Source organism: Pogoniulus pusillus, chromosome 27 (assembly GCF_015220805.1).
Source record: "Pogoniulus pusillus isolate bPogPus1 chromosome 27, bPogPus1.pri, whole genome shotgun sequence".
NCBI lineage: Eukaryota > Metazoa > Chordata > Aves > Piciformes > Lybiidae > Pogoniulus > Pogoniulus pusillus.
In genome coordinates, this window is record NC_087290.1 from 15133426 (window position 1) to 15160856 (window position 27431).

At 41.9% G+C, this 27431-nt stretch overlaps 1 protein-coding gene across 1 annotated transcript; it reads left to right on the forward strand.

Annotated features, from left to right (window-relative positions):
• On the forward strand, positions 1-27431 carry SULT4A1 (sulfotransferase family 4A member 1). The gene is made up of 7 exons (XM_064166648.1): positions 1-261; positions 14297-14427; positions 15795-15875; positions 16011-16137; positions 16807-16901; positions 20033-20171; positions 25758-27431. Exons 1-7 carry the CDS (start codon positions 93-95, stop codon positions 25868-25870), a joined length of 855 nt encoding a protein of 284 aa, XP_064022718.1. The 5' UTR covers positions 1-92; the 3' UTR covers positions 25871-27431.

The following is a 27431-nucleotide window of genomic DNA, read 5'->3' on the forward strand; positions in this document are numbered from 1 at the left end:
GCGTGCCGGGGGCAGGGGCTGGCCGCGCTCGCAGCCCTCCCGCCCGCCGGAGCGTCCGCGCCACCGCCCCCACCGCCGCGGCGGCCGGCAGGATGGCGGAGAGCGAAGCCGAGACCCCCAGCACGCCCGGGGAGTTCGAGAGCAAGTACTTCGAGTACAATGGGGTGCGGCTGCCGCCCTTCTGCCGGGGAAAGATGGAGGAGATCGCCAATTTCCCGGTGAGGGACAGCGACGTCTGGATTGTCACCTACCCCAAATCAGGTAGCGGAGCCCCCCCTCCCCCGCCCAGGCTGGGGCTGCCCCTGAGGAGGGTGGCGGGAGCGGCTTCTCTCCCCAGCTTGCAGGACAGCGGGCTCTGGGCGGGGGTGGGGGGATATAGGAGGCGTTCTCCCCCCGGGCTCGGGCCCGGGCCTTTGGCGGCCGTCCTCGCCCGGCGGGCGGTGCAGCGGCGGCGAGCCCCGCAGGAGGCCAGGGCGAGGCCTGCACCGTGCCGCCACCCGCCTGTGCAGTCAGGGTTGCGCTGCGGAGCGGCGGCCCATGAAGGCTCTTGGAGTTGGGGGCACTGCCCGCCTTCGGCCCGGGCGCTAGTGGGGCGAGCCTGCCCCGGGGCGTACCCACCGGCTTTAGGTACAAATCGGCCCCAGGCGCTGCCGCTGATACCCCTCGCCTCGGCAATCCTGGTGCCTACTGACAACTTCAGGGGAATAAAGGCGCAGCTCCTCCAGGCGAGGGAAATCCCGCTCAGCATTATGTATAGAGAAGCAGGAATATAGATAGCCGATGTGTGGATTTCTGATGTGACCTGCAGGTTTACTGCCTGCTCCACAGTGCTCAGTTTTGTGCTCCTGAGGGACCCACCCAGATCTTTCTGGGAGAACATGTGCTCAAAGTACATCCTCGCCACGCTGTCTTAATTGCCAGAAATATCTCCGGGTAGCAGCAGAAGTGTGAATTTCTGCAGTAAACACATCCTGTGGCTGTTTTATACTGTTAGGGTGTATGCATTTAGAATCATAGAATCGTTTTGGTTAGACCTTTAAGATCATTGAGTCCAACCATTATCCTAACTGACAAGTCTGGTGCTGAACCACGTCCTTCAGCACCATGTCTCTGTCCTTTAAACATCTCTTGGGGTGGGCATCCCACCACCTCCCCTGGGGTGCCTATTCCAGTGTTTGAGAACCCTTTCCATCATAAACTTTCCTCTAATAGCCAACCTAAACCTCCACTGGTGCAGCTTGCAGCCATTTATTCTTGTCCTATCACTCGTTACTAGGGAGAAGAGACTGACACTACCTTGCTCCAACCTCCTTTCTGGTAGCTACAAAGAGTAAGAAGATCTCCCCTCAGCCTCCTCTGAACTGAACAAGCCCAGTTCACTCAGATGCTCCTTATAAAACCCATTCTGCAGAAAACAGATCATTTCTTGATTCCTTATCCTCTCTGTCTCCAAGTAAAAGTGTTTAACCAGATGTGGATATAGCACTGCCTACAAAGAGGCAGACAATAGGGTAGCTTTGCAACCCATCTGATAAAACCAGATAGGCTCTTCCTTATTAAGTGCATTGTTGAATTACTATTTTCATGACAATAGGATGATCTTTTTCTAGGAAATTCAAAAGCCACTGGTGATAACAGATGTCAGCTCTGGAAATAACCTTATAAATGTCATTTGAGTATTGCAGATTTCTGACTTACTTCGTTGTTTATTGTATGAATGGTTGACCTTTTGTTTCTTGGTGTGCCTCTTCAAATGTGCACGTTTTCTGTGATGTAGCATCTATGTTGTAATTTCTCAAGCTGTTTCAAACATTTGTCTTAACATTTTTCATTTAATCACTAATGATAGTGTTAAAACTGCCTTGAGCTTGATAGAGGCAGACATCAGATAGGGGATAGTATGTAGATGGATGGCCTTCAAAATGCTGGGCTTGGGAGCAGCTGCATCTTGTTCTTTTAAATTGTCTTTAGATTGCTGGTGTGCATCGAGAGCACTGTTAAATATTTTTCAGTGCTGAAGATTTCAGCTTTGCAAATGCGAATTTGCAGTGTTCTTGTGTTAGTGTAGCACCATAACTTCATATTGGCAGATTGTTAAATTTCCTTAGCTAACCCCACTTTCCTGCAGCCAAGCACACTTAGAACTAATATGTCATCGGGCAGTAGCTTAGTTTTGGTGGCTTAGAGTTGGCCGTGGAAAGCCAGCTTGTATAGAAACATCCCATTAGGCTTCTTGGCACCCCAGTTGAGGCCAATGGCAGGGAGCTGTCTGCTTGCAAAGTTTAGTGCCTGCTACAAAAGGATTTACTAACATTCACTATGAAAGAAGGAGAAAGAAGACTGGGAACTCAGGCACCAAAACTGAAGGTACAGCATTGTACGGAGGAGGTGGAAGAACAGCTTTGAGATCAAAATGGGTGCCACAGTATTTTACTTGCCAGGAAAGAGAATGCTTAGGTCTTGAGGAATCTAATCCTCTCGTGTGGGAATAGGCTGTAGAACACAATGATAGTGTCTGCAAGCTCCACCTCGAGGTCACATAAAGTCTGAGTCCCTTGGAATGTGTTTTCTAGCTGATCCTATATGGCTTAGAGCTTGATCCCTTATTTAGGGCTTCCAAATTAGTTACCTGATCTGCTGACTGGGGATGGGCAATGTCCAAATGGAGACCAGTGACAAGTAATGTCCCTCAGAGGTCAGTACTGGAACCAGTGCTGTTTAACATCTTTGACAGTAGTACGGACATTGGAATTCAGTGCACCCTCAGCAAGTTTGCAGATGACACTGAGCTGTGTGGTTGACAAGCTGGATGAAATGGATGCCGTCCAGAGAGGCTTGGACAGGCTTGAGAGGTGGGCCCTCATGGGCTGCATAAAAAGAAATGCAACCAGCAGGATGAGGGAAGTGATTCTCACCCTCTGATCTCTCTGATTGTGAGACCCCACCTGGAGCACCACATTCAGCTCTGGTGCCACCAGCATAAGGAGGACATTAGGCTGCTGGAGTGGATCCAGAGGAGGGCCACAAAGGTCACCAGAGGGCTGGAGCAGCTCTCCTGTATGGACAGGCTGTGAGAGTTGGGGCTGTTCAGCCCAGAGAAGAGAAGGCTATGGGGAGACCATATAGCATCCTTCCATTACCTGAAGAGGTCTTCCAAGAAAGGCAGGAAAGGACTTTTTACAAGGGCTTGTAGTGACAGGATGAGAATGGCTTTAATCTTGAGTAGGGTGGATTTAGACTGGATGTTAGGAAGAAATTCTTTACAGCGAGGGTGGTGAGACACTGGAACAGGTTGCCCAGGGAGGTCATGCATGTCCCCTCCCTGGAAGTGTTCAAGGTCAGTTTGGATGAGTCCTTTGAGCAACCTGATTTAATGGAATGTGTCCCTGCCCGTGGCAAGGGCGTTACAACTTAGACAATCTTTAAGGTCCGTCCCTTCCAACCCAGACTGTTCTATGCATCTGTGAATCCAGGGTCCTCTGCACCTAACAACTTCATCTTCCTGCATCTCAGCAGCCTTGACAAAGATTTTTCTGTTTACAGGAGCCAATCAGAATTTTCATAATGTTGCTGTAATCAAAAAAAAGTAGATTTACAAAACAGATCTCATGCACAAAATGTAATTATTTGGGGTGAAATACTTCAGTTTTTTTTGTTAATCTTTAAAGCTATAACATGGTTTGGGCCTCCTGTCTGGGTTTTATTATTAAATTACGTTCCAGCAAAATTTCAAGACTATTTTTGACAACAGAGCCACTCAGTAACATCAGATGGGTTCAATGGAAAAGTTTTTTGTTGTCCTTAAAGAAATCTGGTTTGTTTGGTGTTTCACCACTCTCCGTCTGCTCAAATTGGAAAATACATAAACAATTCTGTCTGCTAGATGTGCAGGAGGCCAGAGCTTCTAGCTCTTACTGATCCCTATGCAACAATCTAACAGCAGAAAGCTCCATCAGTAGCTGTTGACCATATGCTGATTTATCTGGCAAAGAAAATACACAAGTGGCTTATAGGGTCAGAACTGCTTCAGTAAAGTAGTATTTTGAAGACATGACATTCTTCAAGACTGGATGATACAGCTCTAAACATGACATAGAGATGGTTCTTGGATGTAATTACAGACAGTAATAAATTGGGAGTGACCCAGGGAAAAGCTGGTCCTATAATAGTAGAAAAAAATAATGTCTCACTGGCCTTACTGGGAATAATGTAATAAGCGTAATGGAGAATGACTCCGCTTTAATGTGATTTCCACTGATGGATGCCTGAATAGTGCTACTCCTTCTAGCTTTAATTATTCTTAACACCTGCATCTAATCAATGGTAACAGCTTTTGGGACCTGCTGGACTACAAGATGCTTGTGGCTAAAACCCAGAGACTCATTTAGATGTGTAATATGTGAGTGTGCATACATGATCCATAATTTAAAGCCAAGTGTGCTACTGCTCTTGAAATGAAGTCACAAATTTCATCTTCCATGTAGCTTTGTAGTATGGAATAGCCAGGCTGAGATTAACAGTAGCTGTCAGTGTAAAATGGAATACTCTTCTGTATGGCATTAAATAATTGGAGCTTATGCATCAGATTGCTTTAGAGATAAGACAGAGATGCAGTGTTCACAGGAAACCTGTGCCTTTGTCACAGCATTTCTTAAACCCTCTCATACTATGGGCTTTTTTACCCTACTTCAAAATTAAACTAATGAACAGGCAGATTCTTTCATGGTATTCCCTCAGTCACCATGGCAAGAGCTAGATTAGATGTCTGTTAAAGTCAGTGATTTCAGTGGGATTAAATCAATCCCTAAAGTGCAGTACTGAGTCCAGGTCCACTTCATATTTTGCTATGATGCTAACTTCTGACTGTACATCATTTGCTTTACTCATAAGCATTGTGCAATAGCTCTGTTTTATGTGTTCTGAATGAATGTGCGTTTTGCATTCATGGGTCAAAGCCCACAAATAAATGCCTTTTGCAAAACTGGTAATTTGAGAAAATGAGGTATTCCCATGGTGATTATATGACAAATAATTTTCAGGAGATGTATGTATGGGGAAAATGTCAGTTGTTGGGCAAATATCAACCAGTCCAGCCAGTTAGTAAGAACTCCTGCATTTAATGATGGACAGCAGGTCAGGAGAGCAAGTACTGGATCTGGCCTTTACCTGCCTGGAAGTGTTTTGTATTTTTGTACAGATAGCATTTTGAATTTTCCTTGCAGCACTGGATTTTTATAACTATATGTTTGCCTGTAGTTAATATGACTTTGGCTTAATGAAGTGCCATCACCAAATTTGCACATAAGCACAAAGACAGTTTTCCTGTGTGTGTACAGTCATTGAGTTCTCCTCTTTCAAATTCTTTAATGCTCACCTCTGGTGTTCTGTGAAATCAACCAAAGAAAGTTAAATTGAGCTGTCTGTTATTTTGTTTGCTTAAAAGAGTCTGTATGTACAGAAGAAGGTCATGTTTCTGATTTCATCTGTTGGTTAAGTGCATTGCAAACGTTGTGGGTTTTCTGTCTATTCCTGTTCTGCATGCTGCTCCCACTGCATGCATACCACTGTTTTATCTTCCATTTAATCCCTGTTAATCTTTCAATGTCAGGGACTCTCTGTGCCTCAGGGTTTTCTTCTGCTATGGGGAAACAGTTGTTTGATCCATTGGCCATTAAAGCAGTGACAATCACAGCTGCTGGACTGTGAGCCAGATAGAGAGGGCATAGTGTAAATCCCACTTTTCTTGTTTGATTCTCCACTAAAATTGATAGACTTCTGCTCATCAACATCAATATTCTTTGATCAGAACCAGCACTCACAAGTTATTGCACCTAAGGCAAAGGGACTCATGAACCATTGGAGGTGTAGACACAGATTCTCTTTGACTATGAAACTAGTTAAAGGAATTCTTACCTCTGGCTTCATGTTTTGTTACCTTCACCTTCCAATCAATCTTAGCTGTCCGTGACATAATGTTGTCATTTTTTATTGGCAAAATTTCTTGATTTAAGATACACAACAACAAAAATTACCTAGATGACTGTGCTTTGTGTGAAGTCTTGCTTCATTTGTCTTGTGCAATCCTACCCTTCATACTGCCTTCAGACTATAAAATCTCTTGACAGTGAGGTTGTATTTACCAGTAAGATTAGTTTCCGGTTATTTAAGCATTACTGTATTGCACAATAATGCTCTTATTATTCAATATAAAGACAGTTACTGCTTGACTGGGATTACATGGCTGCACATGACCTATGTTGTAGACCTCTAACTCATCAGCTAACATATCTGCAGTACCTGCCTTAGCAATCAGTGAGTAGGTGACAGGTCTGCACAGAACTACGTCCATTTAATATTGTGTTACTGTATCACACTGCTTGTGTCCTCTGCTACCTGCCTGTAAGCATACCCCAGTTATGGCTTGGTAAGTTGTACTTTTTCAGTGCTGCTTAACTAGCTAAGATACACTAGGCTTGCTGCCTAATGTGTGGTGGTAGTGTCTGCATGATGTGACAGACTGCCAAGCCCAAGCATAATGAATCCAGTTCTTACCACCCACCCAGACACGCACAGGTCCAGCACTACTGACGATCAGTCCGGATTTGCACAGTCACAAGTGAGGGTAGAATCAGACTGAAAGGTTCCTCAAGGATGTGCCTAAGCTGTGGGAGTTTCCAGGCTGGGAGCTGTCAGACAGTGACGTGAGGCAGCTGTGATGAGCTGCAGAGGTATGGTGATGGCCTGTATGCGTAGCTCCTCAGCAAACGTGAGCATGCACATGGATGTTTGTGTGTTTAGTTGACTTGCCCTCATTTCCTATGGTGTCATATGGAACTCCTCCCAGGAGTTTTGTTGTTATTTTGTAACAACAGTTTTGCAGTTGTGCAAGAGCTGGATTCTGATGCTCTGCATTTGTAGTCCTACTCTCTTTGCAGGATTTTGATGCCTTGAGCTTAACACATTTTCATTTAAAGAACGAACATGAATATTACTGGGATACCTTGAGAGATCATGAGGTTGGTTTAAAAATCAAGAGTTCTTTTTTTACACAAAATATGTTTCAGATTCTTGTTCTTTGATACCTTGTTTTTGAGACAGTGTTAGGCACACTTAAAAGCTCTTTCCTGTGGCATGGAAAGAGAGGAAAGCTCTGTTACAGTTTCATGAATGTAGCTAAGCAAATAAGGAAATGTCTTTACAATCAGAACATTGTATTAGCTTTTTGTCGTTTACAGTAACATCACAGCTACTTGGTTTATCTTAAGTAATTTATAAAGCTCAGGTATTGTTCTGTTGTAATGCAGTATGAATGTGCATCAGTTCTCATAGCAGCTGGCCAGAAAGATGGACTTCTTGTACAAACAGGAGAACAGCAAAGTGCTTTGGATGATGGAGATAGGTTTCGTGAGCTGTCCTTTTATGAACTGACATATAGGGTCCTTATTTCAATCTGATTTCATGTTCTTGGTGATTGGAGTCATGTTCCTTCCACTGATTACACGAATAAATACTCCGTTTAAACTCACTCCACTGAGGACCACTTAGAGAAGTGTTTCTGGGGTTCAGGGCCTCTGAGTTCCTGTGCTTTGAAAGTCTTTTTGAAAAGGGTCTATATTTTGTTTTATTTATGTATAGCTCAAAATACTTTCTGATATTGACTCAAATACTGCAAGGCAGAGAAGTGATAAATAAAAACATGAAATACTAAGTAATTGAAGGCAATGTTACATTTGCCACTGGTGCATTTGAATTGTTTTGGTAGTGGTAGAATTGAATGTGCCTCAAACAGAAAACAAATCTGGAGAAGAAAAATACATCATTAGGGAAAACTTGGGTTTGCTATTTACCTAACACTGTTTCTTTCATGAGCCTTTTATCAGAACAGTGGAGAGATGTTACTAGAGACAGAACAAATGATTGCAGAGAGAGAGAAATCTCCAGCTACCTGGTAGGTTTTGCTGGCTCTTTTGCAAATTAGCATAGTTGCTTCCTTGCTGTGAAGCAGTTCGAAACTCAAGCAACATGCTTTTTGAAAGCAGGCTGAGGGGAAAAAAGAAAAAACAAACCTTGCACCCCGTGTGAAATACATTATTCAGGACATGTGAAATCACTGTTGTCTGGTTTAAATGATAATGACCTCAAAGACTAAAGAATTAGAAAGTAATGTAAATGAGCCAAACCCGACAGCCGTTCTCATTTCATGTTAATGCTCATCTTTCATAATGAAAATAATAGTGAAAGGTAGCAAAGTGCTTGAACATTGGACTGAATTGGATTAAGCATGCATCATTTTTCATTCTTCTTATGCAGTAAATGAGTACTTTTATCACCTGGGATACATTGGGTATTCATACCCCCTGTGTTGTCCCATCAGTGCTGCTTTACCAATGATGCAAGGTTTGGTACACTGGGCATGTGATATCACTTTTCTGGCTACAGATTGGATGACCTTGGGTAAGTCATATTATCTTTCTGTCTGCATTTTTTCCAGTGGAGACATGTGGATGTGCTTCTCTACCACTCTTTCTCATGTGTGAGGTAAAGCAATGCTCTGGACAAAGGAGGTCACTCACCATCTATATTTTTACAGAGAAACTAGCAGAGAAATGGCTCAGAAATTGAATTAAGCATCTAGGTATTAAAGCAGAGCACATAACAACGCAAGTATGTAGGAATGTATTTTTCTTGCCAGTGGGAGGGAACAGTGAACATGTACCACCCAGCATCTCATCACTTTGACTTTATTCAGAGGTCTCTAACACCCTGAAAAATGTAGGAAGGTGAGGAACAAGACCTGAAATAATTATGGTTCTGTATACCGGACTTCCACAGACTCTTACAAAAGAAAACCCCTTTATGTCATGTGTTAATCTTGTAATATATTGCAGATTCAGAAGCAGGAGAAGTATTTTGCTCTGTGTGCAGACAAGGCAGCATGGCAGAGGAAACGGTCCATTATTGTAATATCTTATCCAAGTTAGGCTGGTAGGCTTAGGGAATCCACTGGAAGGGGAGTGAAGGAGTACAGAAGGAGTACAGAGGAAGGAAGCATATCATGGGGCTGAAAGTATGTAGTAGAAGCTTAGCTAGTTAAGTCTGAGGTAGCAATTGAGATAGTAGAGGGTAAAAAGCAAAAGGAGTACAGTAGGAGAAACAACTGGGTAAACAGCTGAGGAGAGATTTTTGTCACTAAATGCCAAAACCCTACTCTATTTAAAAAACACAAACTGGCTTCATATGCTGTTACCAACCTGCTTTTTATAGTGTAGCATTCGAAGGCCATCATCTTTTAAAAGGCTGCTGGTTCCATATGATGTGGAATGACATTAGATCACCACATGGGATACAGACAGTGGTGGTGAATCAACCCTTCATTACATGAGTAATAAATTAATCTAAGGCAACAAGACAAGCATGAAGCAGGTGAGATGAGACTTGTGTTCAGACGACACACCCTGACTATAGGTACAGCAGTCCAGATTTGGCAGTATGTTGGCTGCTTTCCAGCATCCTGTTGATGCAAGGCAATCATAAACCCAAGTTAATCATCCACTTAAAAGCCTATTTACTGCTGGTCAGGGGTGCCAAAGTAGCACAGAACAGCTACAGGCATTGGTAAAATTGGGTTGCTCCATGCATATATAGCTGAAGTGCACAATGATCAATGTCAGTGCTTCTGTTGAATCACCAGTACTTTCCTTCAGAAATAGTGTGTTCTCTTCAAGGACTTTGCTGAAATATTGAGACAACCTGTGGTGATAAGGATTGAATGATGCCCTCTTTTACTCTAAATTACATCAATTTCTAATTCTGAAGAGCAGCAGTTTAGGCTATAGTTTGCCTAAAACTGCAGTTGAGTAGATAGAGGGAATGATTGTGTGCTAAATATGGGTGGGGGGCATAGGTACATTGCAGAAAATGCTTTTGCTTAGGGCAGCTTTAGTTTGAGAGGGATTCTGTCTGAGACCAAATGCTTTTCTCCCTGACCTTAGGCAACTAATAGCTGACTAAACAGGCTGTGTAGCTTCATCCATTGTGTGTAAATGATGTTTCTTGATATTTTGAAACAAAAATATGGTTTTTTTTTTCCTTTTGCATTACCTGGAGAGGTTTCATATTATACTGTTGTTGTGCTGCCTTGCAATTTAACCACTTACTATATGCAAATGCACATTAACATGTAGGCAGGTTTTACCTAACAATTTCCATGGAAGTGATTGAAACTGAGGCACGGAACTGTATGTTGAGTCATGATAGGCATTTTCTGAAGTACACTTATACTATATGGGGAGAGGAACATGTTCACAGCAAAGGGTACACTAACTACCTCAACACAAGTTTCTCATATGGGCACCCTGTTGTCTCCTGCCTTCTCATTTCATTCCAATCAGTAGAGCTCACTATGAGGCTCCACATTTAGCCACAGACTGTGCTACAGCTCTGCAGAACACAGAAAGTGATAGAATTGTCCTAGAAATCGGTAGTGCTAAGGATAACTATACATTTCTCTTCAACATAAGGGAGTCCTTGAGAGGGACTTGCAAAAACAGTGGCTTGTCATTACAGCAAAGTTCTTTCCTGCATTGTTCTCCTTGATGCAGTGTTTTGTCACCTGTGTGAAAATGAGGGGAAATTAGACACAGTGGGAGAACTTTCTGTTGGCGATTAAGTGAGCTCCTGCTGTGGTAATGTATGATGCAATTTAGATATGTTTTTGATATAGGCTTTAAAAGACTAGGAAAATAGAACTGCCAGAAGAAGCAGGAGAGCTGGATACAACTGAAGTAAAACTGGGGTAAAGGCATGTACCTTCAGAGAGGAGGTGAGATTGGACAATCTGTTAGTACACCTTTTGCAACAAGGAGGTGCCATTGTTAGTTTATATGGCCAAAGTTTGCCAGATAATTTTAGGATGTTTGAGACAGAATCTGCCCTGTAGAATTGGCCTGTATTGGCCAATGAAAGTTCTCTTTCCTTTGAATTACTGTCCTGTTGGCCAACCGTTTGGTATGACTGCATGATTCTACATGCTTACACTGTTGTCATGAAAGGCATGGTGCCTTGGAATTCAGTAATGAGGATGTCCATCCAAAGGAGGAGCCTGGTTAAAAAGGTAACAACTGAACAGACTGGGTTGACTTCAGACCTGGTGAACCTTGAATAAGAGTGGGAAAGGTGAAAAGAGCTATCATTCTGTTGGACAGGTGGCAAAGGAGCACACGGGCTTATCTGTTATTTCATGTTCTTGACATGTTATACTACACTTGTTTTATTTTTATTTAGCATGATAGGTGTCATGCTGTCTTATCCCACAGCATGTTTGATTGCTGAGTAGAAACTGCAAGAAATCATCTAAGGGTAGATGTCCTCTTTCAAAAGTATCTGCAGTAGTGCAGGGTGTTAGCATCCTTAGCCTGCTGTTTGTCATTTCTTTTAAAGAACCACCTGCAGAGTATTTTGTGTGGAGGCATTTTGGTTTGTCCCACGAAAAATTTACTAGATGAATTGATGCCAAAAATAGAATCTTCAACTGATAAAGTGAATTGGAATAACTTCACACAAATTGTTTGGTTCGTAGTGATGTCTGATGCAGACAGGCATGATAAACATCCATGATCATTGACATGTTTTATCAGCCTAGATAAAGCTTAAAGAGTAAAGCACTTTTCCCTTTGAGTACCTGATACCAAGAAATACCAGTTACCAGCCAATATCCATTCTCAGTGTTACAGTGCCTGTAATAACATCTGAGACACCTAGGTATGATGAAATCCTTGTTGTGGAGACAAGTAGGAAGACAGAAATCATGACTCATAAATCAGAAGACAAATAAAGACAAACTCGTGGCTTGTTTTTAATCCATAGATTTTGAGCACTTTGTGGACCAACTCAGATCTTAGAGCTGTTAGTACACTGTTTAGTCCTTGTTGCAGTGCATGTAAGGATGTTGTGGCTTACTGAGAGGGACAGGAAAGAGTTTTTGTCCCAGCTGTCTTCAACAAGAGTCCTCCTTGTGGACCTCTGTGTGCTAGGACAAGTTGGGATAGCCGTAGCTAAGATGCAGTGGTCAGGGAGTATGTGAACCTCAAGGTATTTTTCTTCTGGTTTTATAAATGCAGAAGTAGGCACTGTGGATAGTACAGATACCTGCTTCACCATGGCTGTACTAGTAAACTAGTACACTAGACAGGCTGTTGTCCATACTGCTTCCTTGCCAGCATCTTCCCTGACAGTTTTGCTCTCTGAGACAGTGTTGCTCCTCAGCATGGAGTGGGACATAGATGAAGGCAGAGATTGTTCCCATAAAGCTGTTATAAGGCTGCCTTGTTTTGGGAAATTGACCTCTGTAGATTTGAGTTTGGTTCCCCCCACAGGATGGGCTCTGGTGTGTTTTATTTACTGGTGTTGCTCTAGCTTTAGGATCTAGCAAGTTCAAGAGTGTGAAGATGCTTCTGTTGGTGTTTAGGCACGAAACATACTGCAGTGCCTGCCTTGCTATATGGAAGTGGAAATGCCTCAGCAGTCAATGCCTGATCTGAGATGCACTGTGGCTGATTGTGCACTTTTCATCCTGCCCTCTATTAAGTAGTTGGTTTGCTAATGTAAGAGAGAGCTGGGACTCAGGCCATTTTTAAAATCAGTGCTAATGCATTGGCTGCAAATAATGCTGCTTTGTAACCAGTTCATTAAAGCAGTGCTTTAAGATACTGTTTTATACATAGCAGTCATAGTTCTATGGATAATACACATATGTAAACAGTTCACTGACAACCTTTTTACCAAATAGAAAGTACATTTTAGTCCTAAATAGAATACAGTTCTCATAATCTGCTGTTTATAGCCCGCAGCGAAACATTCAAAGCGCGACTCAGATCTTCATGGACCCATGCCTGCATTCTCTGATATAAATCCAGTGAAGGACAAGCAGAATTTAGACTGCTGTGCTTGGTTTAAAAGCCAGTAGGTGCAAGTGGAAAAAGAAACTGATAAATAAGTCTAAAAAATCCCAAGATTCTGCTTATGGAAGTTTACTGGAAATACTGTTGGCAATATAACATCACAATTTCAGTCTTTATTTAGAATCCTGAGTCTCTTCTAGGAACAGAAGAATTGGGAAATAAGATATCAAAGTATATATATTATTAAAACCCTAATAATTAAAATCCTTATCCTTAAGCCAGTTGAAATTCCCAGACATAGGAGAACTTGAACATGTGGACCTCAAGAGGAAATGGTTTGGAAATTGTTTTTTTCTAATGGAAAACTCTTAATTTCCCTTCCACTATTGTAGGATGAAGATGAATCTATCATGATTGCCTGCAGATATACAGTGAAGTTGGTGAAAGGGGAAGGAACTTGCAGGCAGTTAGAACATCTGTATGGGGAGCTACTTTATATACTTTATACTTGCTAGGCCAAACCAACAGCTTCAGCAGCCCTCATTTTTAATGAGCATCTACTGATGCCCTAAAGAACTGGAATGATGGTGGGTCTGGTATTGGCTGAAACTTGATCAAGCATTGGTAAATCAAAGTAGGTGCAACTAAATGGAAGTGCTAGAAGACTGTTAATGCTAACATTAGGATTTATTTTTCCATATGGTTTTCAGACAAGAGGTAAATAAGATAAATATTACCAAAGCCTTCTGCATTCTGCAGGTTTGTCCCACGTTAGCTGGTATGGAAGGGAGAAAACTGAAATAAACTACCTAAGAAACCATGCAAGGAAGCAAAATCTCACAGGAAATTTTATGTGCTTGTATCTGCCATTTCACTTGGAATGAATTTATGGATTTTGCTGGCTGCATGGGAGTGTGCATACTACATCAAAACAGTAGTTTCCACAGATTCATAGATGGTCTGGCTTGGAAGGGACCTCGAAAGGTCATCTAGTCTTAACCCCCTCTGCAGTAAGCAGAGACATCCTCAATTAGATCATATTGCCCACAGCCCTGTTGAGCCTCACTTTGAATATTTCCAGGGATGGGTCCCCAGGCAACCTGTTCCAGTGTTCCACCACCCTCATGGTGCAAAACTTGTTCCTGACATCCAATCTAAATTTACTCTTCTCTGGTTTGGAGCCATTGACCCTAGTCCTATCACTACAGGCCTTTATAAACAGCCTCTCTCCATCCTTCTACATTGTAGGTCCCCTTCAGGATTTGGACTTAGCTGAGAGCAGACTGTTAAGAACAAAAGCTACAATTTTTCTATGTCTAAGTCTCCCTTCATATGCTTCTGTTTAGGTAAGGACTGTAATACAAATCTGTTCTTCTTTTGTTGTTTGGTTTCTGCAGGCACAGGCTTGCTCCAGGAAGTGGTCTATCTAGTGAGTCAGGGAGCTGATCCTGATGAGATTGGACTAATGAATATAGATGAACAACTTCCTGTCCTAGAGTACCCACAGCCTGGTCTGGACATCATCAAGGTACAGTTTATTGCAAAGAATGTCATTCAGCATTTGGCTGTCTTCCTCTTTGGTTTCATTTTTATCACTTCATCCTGTGTCTTTGTCCTTTTTTTGTGACTGGACTCGCTCAGTTTGTTGGAATGATTCAGAATATGATTAGGTTATTTTAATTACTAAGCTTCATTATAATCTGTTTAACGTTTTTATACTTCTCTTCGTGTCCTAAATACATTGGCAGTGGATTTTCTGAATAAAAGTTCCTCACTTGGTTATGTAAACATAAGCTGCCCAAGTGAGGTAAATTAGCTTTGATTCCTTCTCTGACTTTGCAGAAGAGGAACTACAAGCACAGAGATCTGTGGACCTGTAGACCCACTGCTCTGAATTTACAGATCTCAATTCTTAGGAGACTCAGGGTCTGTGGATCTGCAGACTCCCTGTGTAATCTGAAGAGTCTGAAATACCCCACAAGAAATTACTTCCACACTATTAAGTATTGTTTGGAGATTAGTGGCCTGGCACAGAAGTGTCATCTTGTCTTGCTCTAACTACTTTTAATTTACATACATCTTGGAATGATTAGGCAAAAAACTGGGCTCCATCCTGTAACAGCCACAGTACCAGCTTCATAGAGCTAAGACTGGCACAGACAGGTGTGAGCTGCTTCTGGTCAGTGACAACTGCAGCATCAACCTAGTCTCATTTGAAAGTATTTAGGTCTAATGAGACCTCAGCACTACCTCGATGCACATAAGTGGTGGCAATAATGAGAGGATAAGTTCAAGATTACAGACCCATACTGTGTGCTGCCACTTCATCCAAGATGGATTTAGGCAGTTTTCAACTATGGGAAAAATACTTGTTTCATAGGACAATTTTGTCTCAAACTACAGAAGAATACTTGGTTAGAAAGATGTGCACATATTCAGCTCAACCTTTGGTTTGTCTGAGGATAAAATAAATTGCAAGAGTAAAGTTTTGAAATGAAGAAGTAGGGGAAAGGTTTTTGAAGCTCATAATCTCTTTCAAGGCATTTTAGTGGAAGCATCACTGGAAACAAAATGAGCTTGATACTAAGGATCTTCAAATATTACACTCTTTTCCTGAGAAGGTCCTACAAATGGAAGTGCTGTGAAATCAAAATGGGGAAATTTAAAAAGCCACCAAAACAAAAACTCCAAACAACAACAAAAGCCCATATGCATTATTCATCCTCGTGACGTTTAAAAAACAAATACAACTCCCTGACCAAATTTCTAGTCCCAGACCCTTATTAGTTTAAGAAGTGAATTTCTGAATGTGACACAGTGCAGTAAAGGCCTTTAAGTATGGCAGTTCCAAAAACTCATGCACAGTAAGAAATGGTTTTGTCTGGTTTACTTTAGGAACTGACATCTCCTCGCCTCATAAAAAGCCACCTCCCGTATCGGTTTTTGCCTTCAGACCTCCATAATGGCAATTCAAAGGTAAAAATGACATTGAATCGTAATGGTATTTGTTTAACTATATTGGCAAAACTTATTTCAGTGCTTTGGGAAATGGGGTGGGGAAAAAGCTTTCACTAACATGACTTTTCCCACCTCCCCCCTACCTTGATATAGGTAATATACATGGCTCGCAACCCTAAAGACTTGGTGGTGTCTTATTACCAATTTCACCGCTCCCTAAGGACCATGAGCTACAGGGGAACGTTTCAGGAGTTCTGCAGAAGGTTTATGAATGACAAGTGTAAGGAGCTGTTCTCTCTGTTACACATTTATTTTCATCTCTGCATTCCTGCAAGTACTGAAATGAACTGGATAAAGGTGAATTCGTTTTCATGTACAGCAAGGAGGTTGCTACAGATACTTCTGCATGGACAGAGAGCATTTTCATAGGTCTTTTTTCTCCAGACTTGTTTAATAACGGAAGGACAATGAGTGTTAGCAGTTCTTTGTAAGAGAGGATGCTTTATGGAACTTTCCACAAATGCTTCTAAGTGAAGGAAGCTGTGCAGTATGAGATGTTAATTGCAAGAATTCACACAGCTTAGAGCCACTGGAAATCTGTCTTCTGCAAATTCATTTTGTGTAGTTTTTATTTTGGTTCAATTTCTGTTCAGTAGTCAGGTGTTTGTTAATACTGAGCTCCAAGAAGTCTATCATGAAATATGGGGGGATTTTCAATTGAACATTTGATATGTGTGGTAAGTTAGTTCTGTTCAGTATTCTAAATTGATGGAAAAACTCTTTTTCTCTAAGTCAGCATGCTTGTTGTGCATGGCAGTGGGTCAAAAAGATTCTCTTGGGGCTATGAACTGCTCCAATAATTTTATTTTTCTCCTTTTTTTTCCTTTTTGAAAAGGACTTAATAACAAAAGTGTTTATTTTCTTCATGCCAATCATAATGTCTTTGTAGTAGGATATGGTTCGTGGTTTGAACACGTGCAAGAGTTTTGGGAACACCACATGGATGCCAATGTACTTTTTCTCAAGTATGAAGATATGCATAAGGTAGGTCAGATGAAACAAAAAAAAGGCTTTAATTACATTTATCAACTCATAACTGCAACATTTGCTTCTTATGTGCATGTTTGGACTCCCTAATGTCTGATACAGTTTTCGTAGAATCATAGAATCAACCAGGCTGGAAGAGACCTCCAAGATCATCCAGTCCAACCTAGCACCCAGCCCCAGCCAGTCATCTAGCCCATGGCACTAAATGCCTCATCCAGGCTTTTCTTGAACACCTAAAAGCACTAAGCTTCTGTGGGCTTCCATAAGCCTAGCAGCTTACTGAAGAATCTGCCTGCATCTGTAGGCTCTAAACTACTTGCAGAGAAGGCAGAGATGTGTAACTGCTCAGATCTTGCTACTCTCAGCCTTGGGCATTCATTTAAAAGAAATGTGTTGCTGTGTGTGGTGTATCAATGAGAAAAAAATGGTATCACCAGTATTTTGTCCTATATACTTGGCATTTATTGTGATTATTTGGCTTTTGTTACTGTTTTCTGTGAAACGACATTGAAAACAATTAGGGATGTTCATGGAGGTAAATGTAATTATGTAATTATTGTTAATTATTACTAATTATTCACCAGTATGCTGGCTAATAAAAACACCTTGGTTTTAATCAGAATTGTTAGTGGAAATACTACACAGAATACTGGTTTCCATTTCCTACTGCAATAATGTATTTTCTAGAGTTAGTGGAAGTACTTCAAGATGTTTATTTGACTGGAAAAATAATGCAGAGACAGGAAAAAAAACAGCTCCTATCTCTAAAACTACAAGGCAAAATCAGAGGAGAACTCAAAAAAGCTGAATAAATTCTAATGTCAGCTTTTGATAGAGTAGAATGCCAGAAGAAGATGTAATACAATCAATATAATTAAAAAAAACTTGTAAAAATAATTTCAGAGCTGTGGTTCTGAATAATGCTGTGTTCCTAGCTGTGCTCACTGATGGCTGCTGCCAAAAGCTAGTGGTGTAACAGTATTTTTCTGCTTCCTGATAAAGGTTGCTGTTTGCTCCTTGCAGCTTCAGAATTCTTAGACTGAGTGAGGAACCCTGGAATTTAAGATCTCCAGATAAATGATTATTCTCAGAGGCCACCTCACTAGATCCTTTCTGCACCAGTGCAGTCCCAGGAGCACACAGTGAAGGGAGAGCTTGTTTTGCCAAGATCAAAACCAATGTAGCTTTTAATTCCTCCAAAATACCCTGACATTCCAACATGATCAGTTAAAGGTGTGGTCTTGTCTAAAGTGGGAAGCAAAATGCTTTGCAGTTACCCATTCTGATATTTGAAGAGGTGAGCTATGATCAAAGAATTGTTTCTCTCAGAACAGACCTTTAAGGCTATTGAGTCATAAAATCACAGAATTGTTTTGGCTGGAAAAGACCTCTAAGATCATCAAGTCCAACCATCAACCTAATATGACCACAGCCATTAAATGACATCCCCAGGTGCCATGGCCACGTGTTTCTTGAACACCCCCAGGGATGGTGACTTCATCACATCCCTGAGCAGTTTTGATGCTTGACCACTCTTTGCATAAAGATTTTTCCCCTCACATCCTGTCCTGGCACAATATCAGGCCATTTCTTCTTGTCCTGTCACTTGATACTAGGGAGAAGAGACTGACCCCCGCCTCACACTAATCTCTTTTCTTCTCCTTTACTCCAGACTAAACAAGTTTCCTCAGCTACTTCTCATAAGACCTGTACTCCAAACCCTTCACCAGCTTTGTTGCCCTTCTTTGGACAAGGTGCAGCACCTCAGTGTCCTTGTAGCAAGGGGCCTGAAACAGAACACAGTATTCGGAGGTGCAGTCTCACCTGTGCCAAGTGCAGGGGCATGATCACTCCCTACTACTGCTGGTCACACTATTCCTGATCCAGACCAGGATGCTGTTGACTTTTTGGCCACCTGAGCACACTGTTGGCTCACGTTCAGCTGGCTGTCCACCAGCACCCCCAGGTCCTTTTCTGCCTGGCAGCTTTCCAGCCACTCTGCTCCAAGCCTGTAGCATTGTGTGGGGTCGATGTGACTCATGCAGGACCCAGCACTGGCCTTTGTTAAACCCATTGATCCCAGCCTGTCCAGATCTCTCTGCAGAGCCTTCCTGCCCTCTAGCAGATCAATACTCCCAACCAAAGTAAAAGCAAAGTAAGCAAACGTACTGAGGGTGCAGTCAGTTCCCTCATCCAGATCACTGATAAAGATACTAAAGAGAACTGGCCCCAGTACCAAGCCCTGGGGAACACTGCTAATGAGTGGCTGTCAACTGGACTTAACTCTTTGGGCCTGGCTGTCCAGGCCATGAGCAGCCAGTTTCTCCAGGAGGACATAATGGCAAACTGTCCAGATAAATAAGATCCACAGCCTTTCCATCATCCACTAAGTGTGTCACCTTGTTGGAGAAGGAGATAAGGGTTGTTAAGCAGGACATAGCCTTCATAAACCCATGCTGACAAGGCCTGGTCATTTGGTTGCCCTGCAGATGCTGCATAATGGCACCTAAGGTGACCTGCTGCACCTGCTCTGTGACCTTGCCCAGCACTGAGGTCAGACTGACAGGTCTGTAGTTCCCCAGGTCTTCCTTCTGGCCCTTCTTGTAGATGGGCATCACTAACCATCTCCTCTTGGGAGCTTCATTCTGCTCCCCATCCCATATCTACCAAGTCTGGTGCTAAACCATGTCCTTCAGCACCACATCTGCATTTGTTTAAACCATTCCAGGGATGGGTACCAACCCCCTCCCTGGGGTGTGTGTGGTTTCAGTGTCTGAGAACCCTTTCAGTTAAGTTTCTTCTAAGAGCCAACTTCCCTGGGTGCAACTTGAGGCCATTTCCCCTTGTCCTATCACTTGTTAGGAGAGAGAAGAAACCAACACCCACCTAGCTTCAACCTCCTTTTGGGCAATTGTCGATGATGTTCTCTGCTGACCTCTCTTACCCTAACTACTCAGAATGTGCTTATTTACAGCAGATTGGAAGGTGGCAAAATTTAAGACTGGTGTTTCTGCAACTTCTGCATTCATATTTTTTCCTCACTCTTCAAGATACAACTCTTATTAAAAAAATATTTAAGCTCATTTAAAAAGGATGATTTAAATGAAACTTAAAATACTCTCTTACAGGACCTAGCAACAATGGTTGAGCAACTGGTGAGGTTCTTGGGAGTTTCTTATGACAAAGCACAGTTGGAATCCATGGTGGAACACTGTCATCAACTAATTGATCAGTGCTGTAATGCAGAAGCACTTCCCGTTGGCAGGGGTATGTTTCAAACCCACAGTGAAACTCTTATTGTGGAAATTGCAAGAAGGAACTGACAATTGAGTGACTTCCATGATGTGGTCAGATGTTGGTAAAAGATTTCTATTAAAGTGGTGGGAGGTAACTGACTGTTGGTGCCATATGGGGGTTGATTTGCCTTGAAATAATATTGTGTAGTGTGACTAAAAGAGATGGAAACATCCAAGATCAACATAAATACACAGAATCACAGAACAGTAGGGGTTGGAAGGGACTTCTGGAGATCATCTAGTCCAATCCACCTGCCAAAGTAGGTTCACCTAGGACAGGCTGCACAGGAACTCATCCAAGCAGGTTTTGAAAGTCTCCAGAGAAAGACTCCACAACCTTTCTAGACAGCCTGCTCCAGTGCTCCACCAGCCCCACCATAATGAAGTTTTTCCTTCTGTTTAAGTGAAACCTCCTGTCTTCTCATTTATGCCTGTTGCCCCTTGTCCTATCACTGGGCACCACTGAAAACACCCCAGGCCTATCCTCTTGACCTCCACCCTTAAGATTGCTTCTCAGACTCCTCTTTTCCAGGCTGAAGAGCTCAAAGTCTCTCAGCATCTCATAACACAGATGCTCCAGTCCCCTTATCATCTTTGTGGCCATTTGCTGGGCTCTGCAGTATTGCCCTGTCTCTATTGAACTGGGGAGCCCTGGACTGGACACCATGCTCTGAGTGTGTCCTCACCAGGGCAGACCAGAAGGGGAGGACAATCTATCTCAACCTCCTGGTCACATTCTTCTTAATGCATCCCAGGATACCATTGACCCTCTTGGCCACGAGGCCACATTGCTATTCTCATGGTCACCTTGTTGTCCACTAGGCCTCTCAGGTCCTTCTCTGTGGAGCTGCTTTCCAGCAGGCCAACCCCTAACCCAGCTACAGGAGCTTGCCCTTATTGAACTTCATGAGATTCACCTCTGCACAATTCTCCAGCCTATTCAGGTCTCACTGCATGGCAGCACAGCCCTGGGGTGTGTCAGCCACTTCTGGCAGTTTTGTATCATCAGCAAACCTGCTGACAGTGCCCTCTGTTCCTTCAGCTGGGGCACTGGCAATATTGGCCGTGCAAACCACAGTTAGTGTCTTGGGCTTACTTCAGTGGATTAAGCTCTTCAAATGCAGCAAAGATTGCACTCTTCCTTCAGGCCTCTGGCTTGTCAAAGTTCATACAATTTCATACAGTTTAGCTTGGCTTCAGCCCTTGTGTTTAAGTACACCAGATTGTCTAGACTAGCAGAAAATTCTGCTTTGAGGGTATCAAATGCCAAGGAGCTGTGGTCTTCCTTAAGAGCTTTTCTGTTTCATTGTCTGCCTCAGCTGTTAAAAGTGTTATCTTCTAGATGTTTATTCTGGTGAGGTCTTTAAACAGCTGATACATCTGTCCTTTGATAATGTCAAGAAATCAACTCCTTTCTCAGTCTTCCTTCTGATAAACATAAATATAATCTCAGTAAGTCTCCCTCAAATGACTTTCTCTAGGCTGCTTTAAAGCACTTAAGAGCTGTATTTAAAATGAGAGTGTAGGATCAGGATGGACAATTCCTATGGCAGATGCCTTATCCAGACATAAAATCACTTTCTCTGCTGACTGAATCCAGTTTTAACTGGAACTTTCCCTTGTTTGTCCATCCACATTGGTGCTTTCTGCTACACCATCATACATGAAGCATCTATTGCTTATCATGACCACAAAATCTTTTTCAGAGGAACTAATTTGCAGGTTCTTGTCCCTTACTTGGGGAGCACAACCTGAATGCTTTGTTCTTAAGTTTCTGTGTAGGAGTCCTTTCCATAATATCCCTCTCTCAGCTAACCTTCTTGGTGTCTGCAGATTGTGTCAGCTGTAATTGTTAGAATTCATTTCAAATCTGATAGAAGTACTCAATATTGTCAGTCTTTCTTTAGTAATTTGGAGGTAGCCACTTGTTTATTCCTTTATCATGCATTTTGTTGGCATTACATCATTCTATTTAAAAACACTTTGCATTCAGCTTTACTCAAACTCTAATCTTAGCAGCACTCAGGTTCATTTGAGAACAACTTTGCTTTCCCATGAAATCAGGTTGGCTGCTTTTCTATAGTACTTTTGCAGCTGGCTTGGCAGTGCCTCAAGCCAGTTTTCCATTGCTCAGCTCAGACTGTCATCAGAGTACCTGACCCAGGATAACATTTCCTGTTTCCTTGTTGGCACAAGTATTTCGGAATGTCATGCTTGGGGGAAAAAAAGCCACTTGTTGCACCTAGAATCATAGAATCAGTCAGGGTTGGAAGGGGCCACAAGGATCACCTAGTTCCAACCCCTCTGCCATGGGCAGGGACACCCTACCCTAGATCAGGCTGGCCACAGCCTCATCCAGCCTGGCCTTAAACACCTCCAGGGATGGAGCCTCAAACACCTCCCTGGGCAGCCCATTCCAGGCTCTCACCACTCTCATGCTGAACAACTTCCTCTTCACCTCTAGCCTGAACCTACCTATCTCCAGATTTGCTCCATTTCCCCTAGTCCTGTCACTCCTTTATAGCCTAAAAAGTCTCTCCCCAGCTTTTTTTGTAGGCCCCCTTCAGATCCTGGAATGCCACAAGAAGGTCACCTCCTTGCTGGTATCTGTGACTGCACATCTGATAGGGAAGGGTTCTTGGTACGTTCCATAGAGGACCTGTTTTCACAGTAGGACCTGCACACATGATTCCTATGGGCAGTTCTCTGTCATAAATTTGATATGGCACCTGGTTTTGCCACAGTTCACTTATTTTATTGCAATTAGGAGTTCTTTTAATAAATATCTCAAGTTTGCTGTCTTGAGGTAAAATTCCAGTGAAGACAAAGGAGATTGTAGTTTCACTGAAGGACCTAATCTATTCCCTATAGTTTCTGGTAGAGTCTCCATTGGATGGTGTAGTTGCCTGCTCTGAGTTATTCTTGCTTTCAACTCTTACCCTACCCTTCCCTTACTACTTCAAACTGAAAATTCATCATATAGAACAACTTGTAACTTGAGTGAAAACAAGAAACTGTCCCACTGGCAGTGGGATTTAACTGTTTAACAACCCACTTACCTGCTGTGAAGACAAGATCAAAAAACAATGAGACAACCTGAGGGGTTAGGATGAAGTGTCTCTGTAAGTGCAAGATTTTACAACCAGCAGAGCTGTGTTTTCTGTTGGCTTGCATGTAACACAAAAGCCTAGGTTCATAACCTCCACCATCTGGGGATCTGTGGAGCAGCTCACTGCTTACTTGCTACGTGCAGCTCAAATCTCCACCTCCTGTCCAGTAAAAGAAAGGTGAGATTGTAGTACAGCAGAAACAGATCAAGACCTTCCAGAGGTGGAAAGGTCAAAGACTGTCTTTGCTGGCCAGAGTGTCCAGCTAAACAGGGTGATGCCCACTTTTGCTGCATGTACTGTTCTGTACCTGGTGTTAGTGTGTGTTGTGCTGCAGTACAGCCTACAAACCTACCCCCCAAACAGGGGGCAGAGCCTGAGTTAGACCATTGAGAAACTGCTCAAAAGAAGCCTCTGGTTTGTAATAGAGAAGGAAGAAGCAAGCTACAGCAGTTTAATGTTTTGTCATTTGTTCACTGTGTGCTTTTTATTAAAAATGTCCTTATTTTGAATTTGTTTTATTTGCTGTTTCTGGCTTTTGAAATATTTTGTTCCTTCAGAATGCAGCTTCATGAACAGCACTTTGGTCTTTCTCTGTTTCTGTGACAAAGAGCAGTGGCAGTAATGTGACAGCTTATTGTAGTTTGTTTCAAAGATTTTAATTTGTCATTGGCTACATTTACTTTATTTTGCTTTATTTTAGTTCTTCATTTTTTTTTTCTTTTAGCACATTGATCTTTACTCTGAAGATAACCTTGAGCTGCTGTGAAAGCAGAACAATGATTAGATATGTTACTTATGTTTGCCTCTTATCACATCATAATTTACACAGTTGCATGATTCAAATCATACCAGGTGGGTGACTTTTTGACAAGCTATCGATTCCTATGGCATCAAAAACAAATATTTGTTGCAAATAATCTCCTGTTTATGTCCTTGATAAAATTTGTCGTTTGTCTGTACATGTTGTTAGGGAGACTCAGGGTTAAAATAAGGCTTATCTTTCCCAATAACTGCTGTTATTGAAAGAGAAATAGAGGCTTTTATGTTTCCTGCTGTACTTTATGCAATCATAGTTGCTAGGGCAGAACTGCAATCAGTATCATATATGTTTGGTTGCAAGTGTTCTCTCAATTATTCTTCTTTATACAAGAGAAGTTTGGTGAAAAAAATAAATTATGCATTTTCAGTCAGTTTCAGGTTATTCTGGTCTTTGGATCCAGAAAACAAACCAGAACACTCATGCCTTCAGGAGCTACAGGAAAATCCCAATGTCATAAAACAGCCTATGCTGCCTATGCTACACCATCATATTAACATGTAATCTGTAGATGTTTCAGACACTTTTGGTTCTGGACTCAATTACAGAGTTGCTGCATAAAAGCAATGGTAATTAAATGAAATGGGTATTCTTCCTATGCATCAAGTGCATTGAGCTCCCTGCCTGTAGTTTTGTTATTGCTGTTATGATTAAACTTTCTGATAGTACTGTCCCAATTCTTGAATTGTTCCAGTTGTACAAACCTGGATTTTGACTATTTTTAATCCAATGTAAATAAGAGAATTTGGCCTCTCAGTCTTGAGGCCAACAATATTCACCAACAATATAATCCTGTCTGACTTTGAGCAAGTTAAATTTAGTGGAACAGTGGTTAAGGGGCTTGCAGGCTTTGAGTGGTGGGTTCAACAGGTTATGTTACTAGTTGGGTTCAGTAAAGCAGAAGAATACTCCATACAGGGAAAAAGTATGTACTGTCCATATTCTGTCTACCAAAAGCTTCTATTCCTCATGCACAAAACCACAATGTAAACAGCTCAAACCTGGGGCATGATACTTGTTCTCTTCTCCAGTTACAATCCAGGCAATTTGTATTTAACAAATAATACTCTCCCTATGGAGAAATGGAAATTCATCTCTTGAACTGATCTTTAAACATAATAGAAATTAGTAATGATACTATTACATCTCAATGATCAGAATTCAATAACCAGTTTAATACTCTGCATTCCATGTACTTTTTGTAGAGTTCTCTAATCAGTGTATGCTGAAGGCACAGTAATTTTGAAGTGTTAGCTGCTGGAATCATTAAAACAGCCATAGTTTCCAACTGAAAGCAGATAGCCCCCTTTAAATGTATACCTAACCCAGAGCCTGTATTCATTGCTAATCAGGGCTAGAGCAAAATCTCTCACCCCCCTAAATTCTTCCTGTATAATACTCACCTGGTGCAGGTGAGAGGGTATGTGGTGTTATTTTAAGGCTCTGCACAGGTTATAACAAGGGAAATAGGTAACAGTGAACAGCTTTAGGTCTCCGTTGAGCTTTCAATGAAAGCTAAGACTGATCAGCATCTCACAGATGATATGTGGTGCCCTGAATATTAAGACCATAGATATTTGGTGTCCTGTTGTATCTGCTCTCTGACTTGTGTTCCTTCTTTCTGTTTCAGGACGAGTTGGGCTATGGAAAGATATCTTCACCGTTTCAATGAATGAGAAATTCGATCTAGTTTATAAACAGAAGATGGGAAAATGTGATCTCACATTTGACTTCTATTTATAAAAACTGCATGCATATGATATCTAAATATAGCTAAAAGTGCTTTATGCATTCATTTATTACCTGCTGGACAAACTAGCTATTATGTGTAACGAGATTTAAAGAAGGAAAAACAATCTAAGTAAACCATATCAGATACAATTATCTTTGCTCCTAAACAGCTGTTTATCTTCTAGTATTATAATCTATTGTCCACAGGCAAGAACTTCTTGGCCAATACTAGAATATTCAGCTGTTATGGAATGTATTATATACATATAAGGTATGTATCATATATGCAATTAGAATGTACACCTTTGCAGCCCCACATTGACTATTTAATGTGTTTTATAAGAGCTTTTCACTAGAACCTAAATAAACGTCCATACACCAAATTAAAACAAACAAAAATGTTTCAGAGGGAAGCAAGTAACAGGCCAAAACTGTATGCTAGAATGATCTCAGGGGTTAAGTGTCACATTTATTTTTATAGCAGGTTATATCAAGTATAAATAAATCCCATTCCAAAATAATAACTGATCAAAGTGGGGCTCACATTAGGTTCTGCACACCTTTATCAGTATCATTGGAGTAGGTTCCGTGCACTGGCATACTCTGCAAGACAGGCCTTCTCATAAAGTACAGCTGCAATTGTCACTGGTCCCAGAACCCACCCATGCTTTCATGGATGACAGCACACAGCTGTGTTCCCGATGGATGAAGTTCAGCGCCATGCTAGGTCAGCAAAAGCTTCTTAACCCCCCAACTCCAGTCCTTCAAAACGGAGCTTTCAAGCTAGGCATCTGGTACAGGGTCTTGAGGATTCAGTCTGACCACTATGAGTGTCTCGTGTAGATGTGAGTTTCACCCATTAGAGACAGAAAAAGAAGATAAGGTGCTGCGTATCTTCTAGTTCCACTAGAAGTTAAGAGCCCTTAGCCCTGGTTACCGTGTGTGCTACTGGAGTCCCCCAGACCTAAGTGAAAGATTGATGCCAGTGTAAGAGGAGGCTGAGGAAGCAGCCGCCTTGAAGCAGAACAGTTTAGCAGCATCACGCCACCAGGTGGGAGTATTGCACAAATATTCCTGCAGAGTACGACGTAGTCCTGGTCAGCCATGACTCAGCCCTGAGTTCTCCTCGGGATTGAAGTTTACTTTAGAATCTTTTTTAAAAGTTCTTTTCTTTGGCAGGTGCACAAACAGCCTGGAGCAGGCGACTGTCACTAGAACTCCAGAGTTATTTTATCCTTCTGTTCGGTAATGACATCTGTGCTTTTTTAGGTTCTCAGCTGCAGGAGGCCCGGTTTTGCTGGTCAAATATTCAGGCTCACCAAAGCTGTGAGGAAGGACTAGCTGATTTTTAGTGTTTCAGTTCTGTTGGGAAACTAACTGTCAGTTCAGTAACTGGCAAGTGGTGTAGCATGATGTGGCTTGACAGCACTTTTCTTAGTATATTTGTGAGTGAAAATGCTTTCAGTGAAATTTTATTTCTATTTTTATATTTTTAGTACTGTATGACTATTAAGCACTACACATTATACGTCTGTGCTTGCTTGCTTATTGAATAAAAGATGTGTTCCATGCA

Coding starts and splice junctions, on each gene's coding strand:
- SULT4A1 (XM_064166648.1), top strand. CDS start 93: ATGGCGGAGAGCGAAGCCGAGACCCCCAGCACGCCCGGGGAGTTCGAG. Junction 15,876..16,010: donor TCCATAATGGCAATTCAAAG/GTAAAAATGACA, acceptor ACCTTGATATAG/GTAATATACATGGCTCGCAA. Junction 16,138..16,806: donor AAGGTTTATGAATGACAAGT/GTAAGGAGCTGT, acceptor ATGTCTTTGTAG/TAGGATATGGTTCGTGGTTT.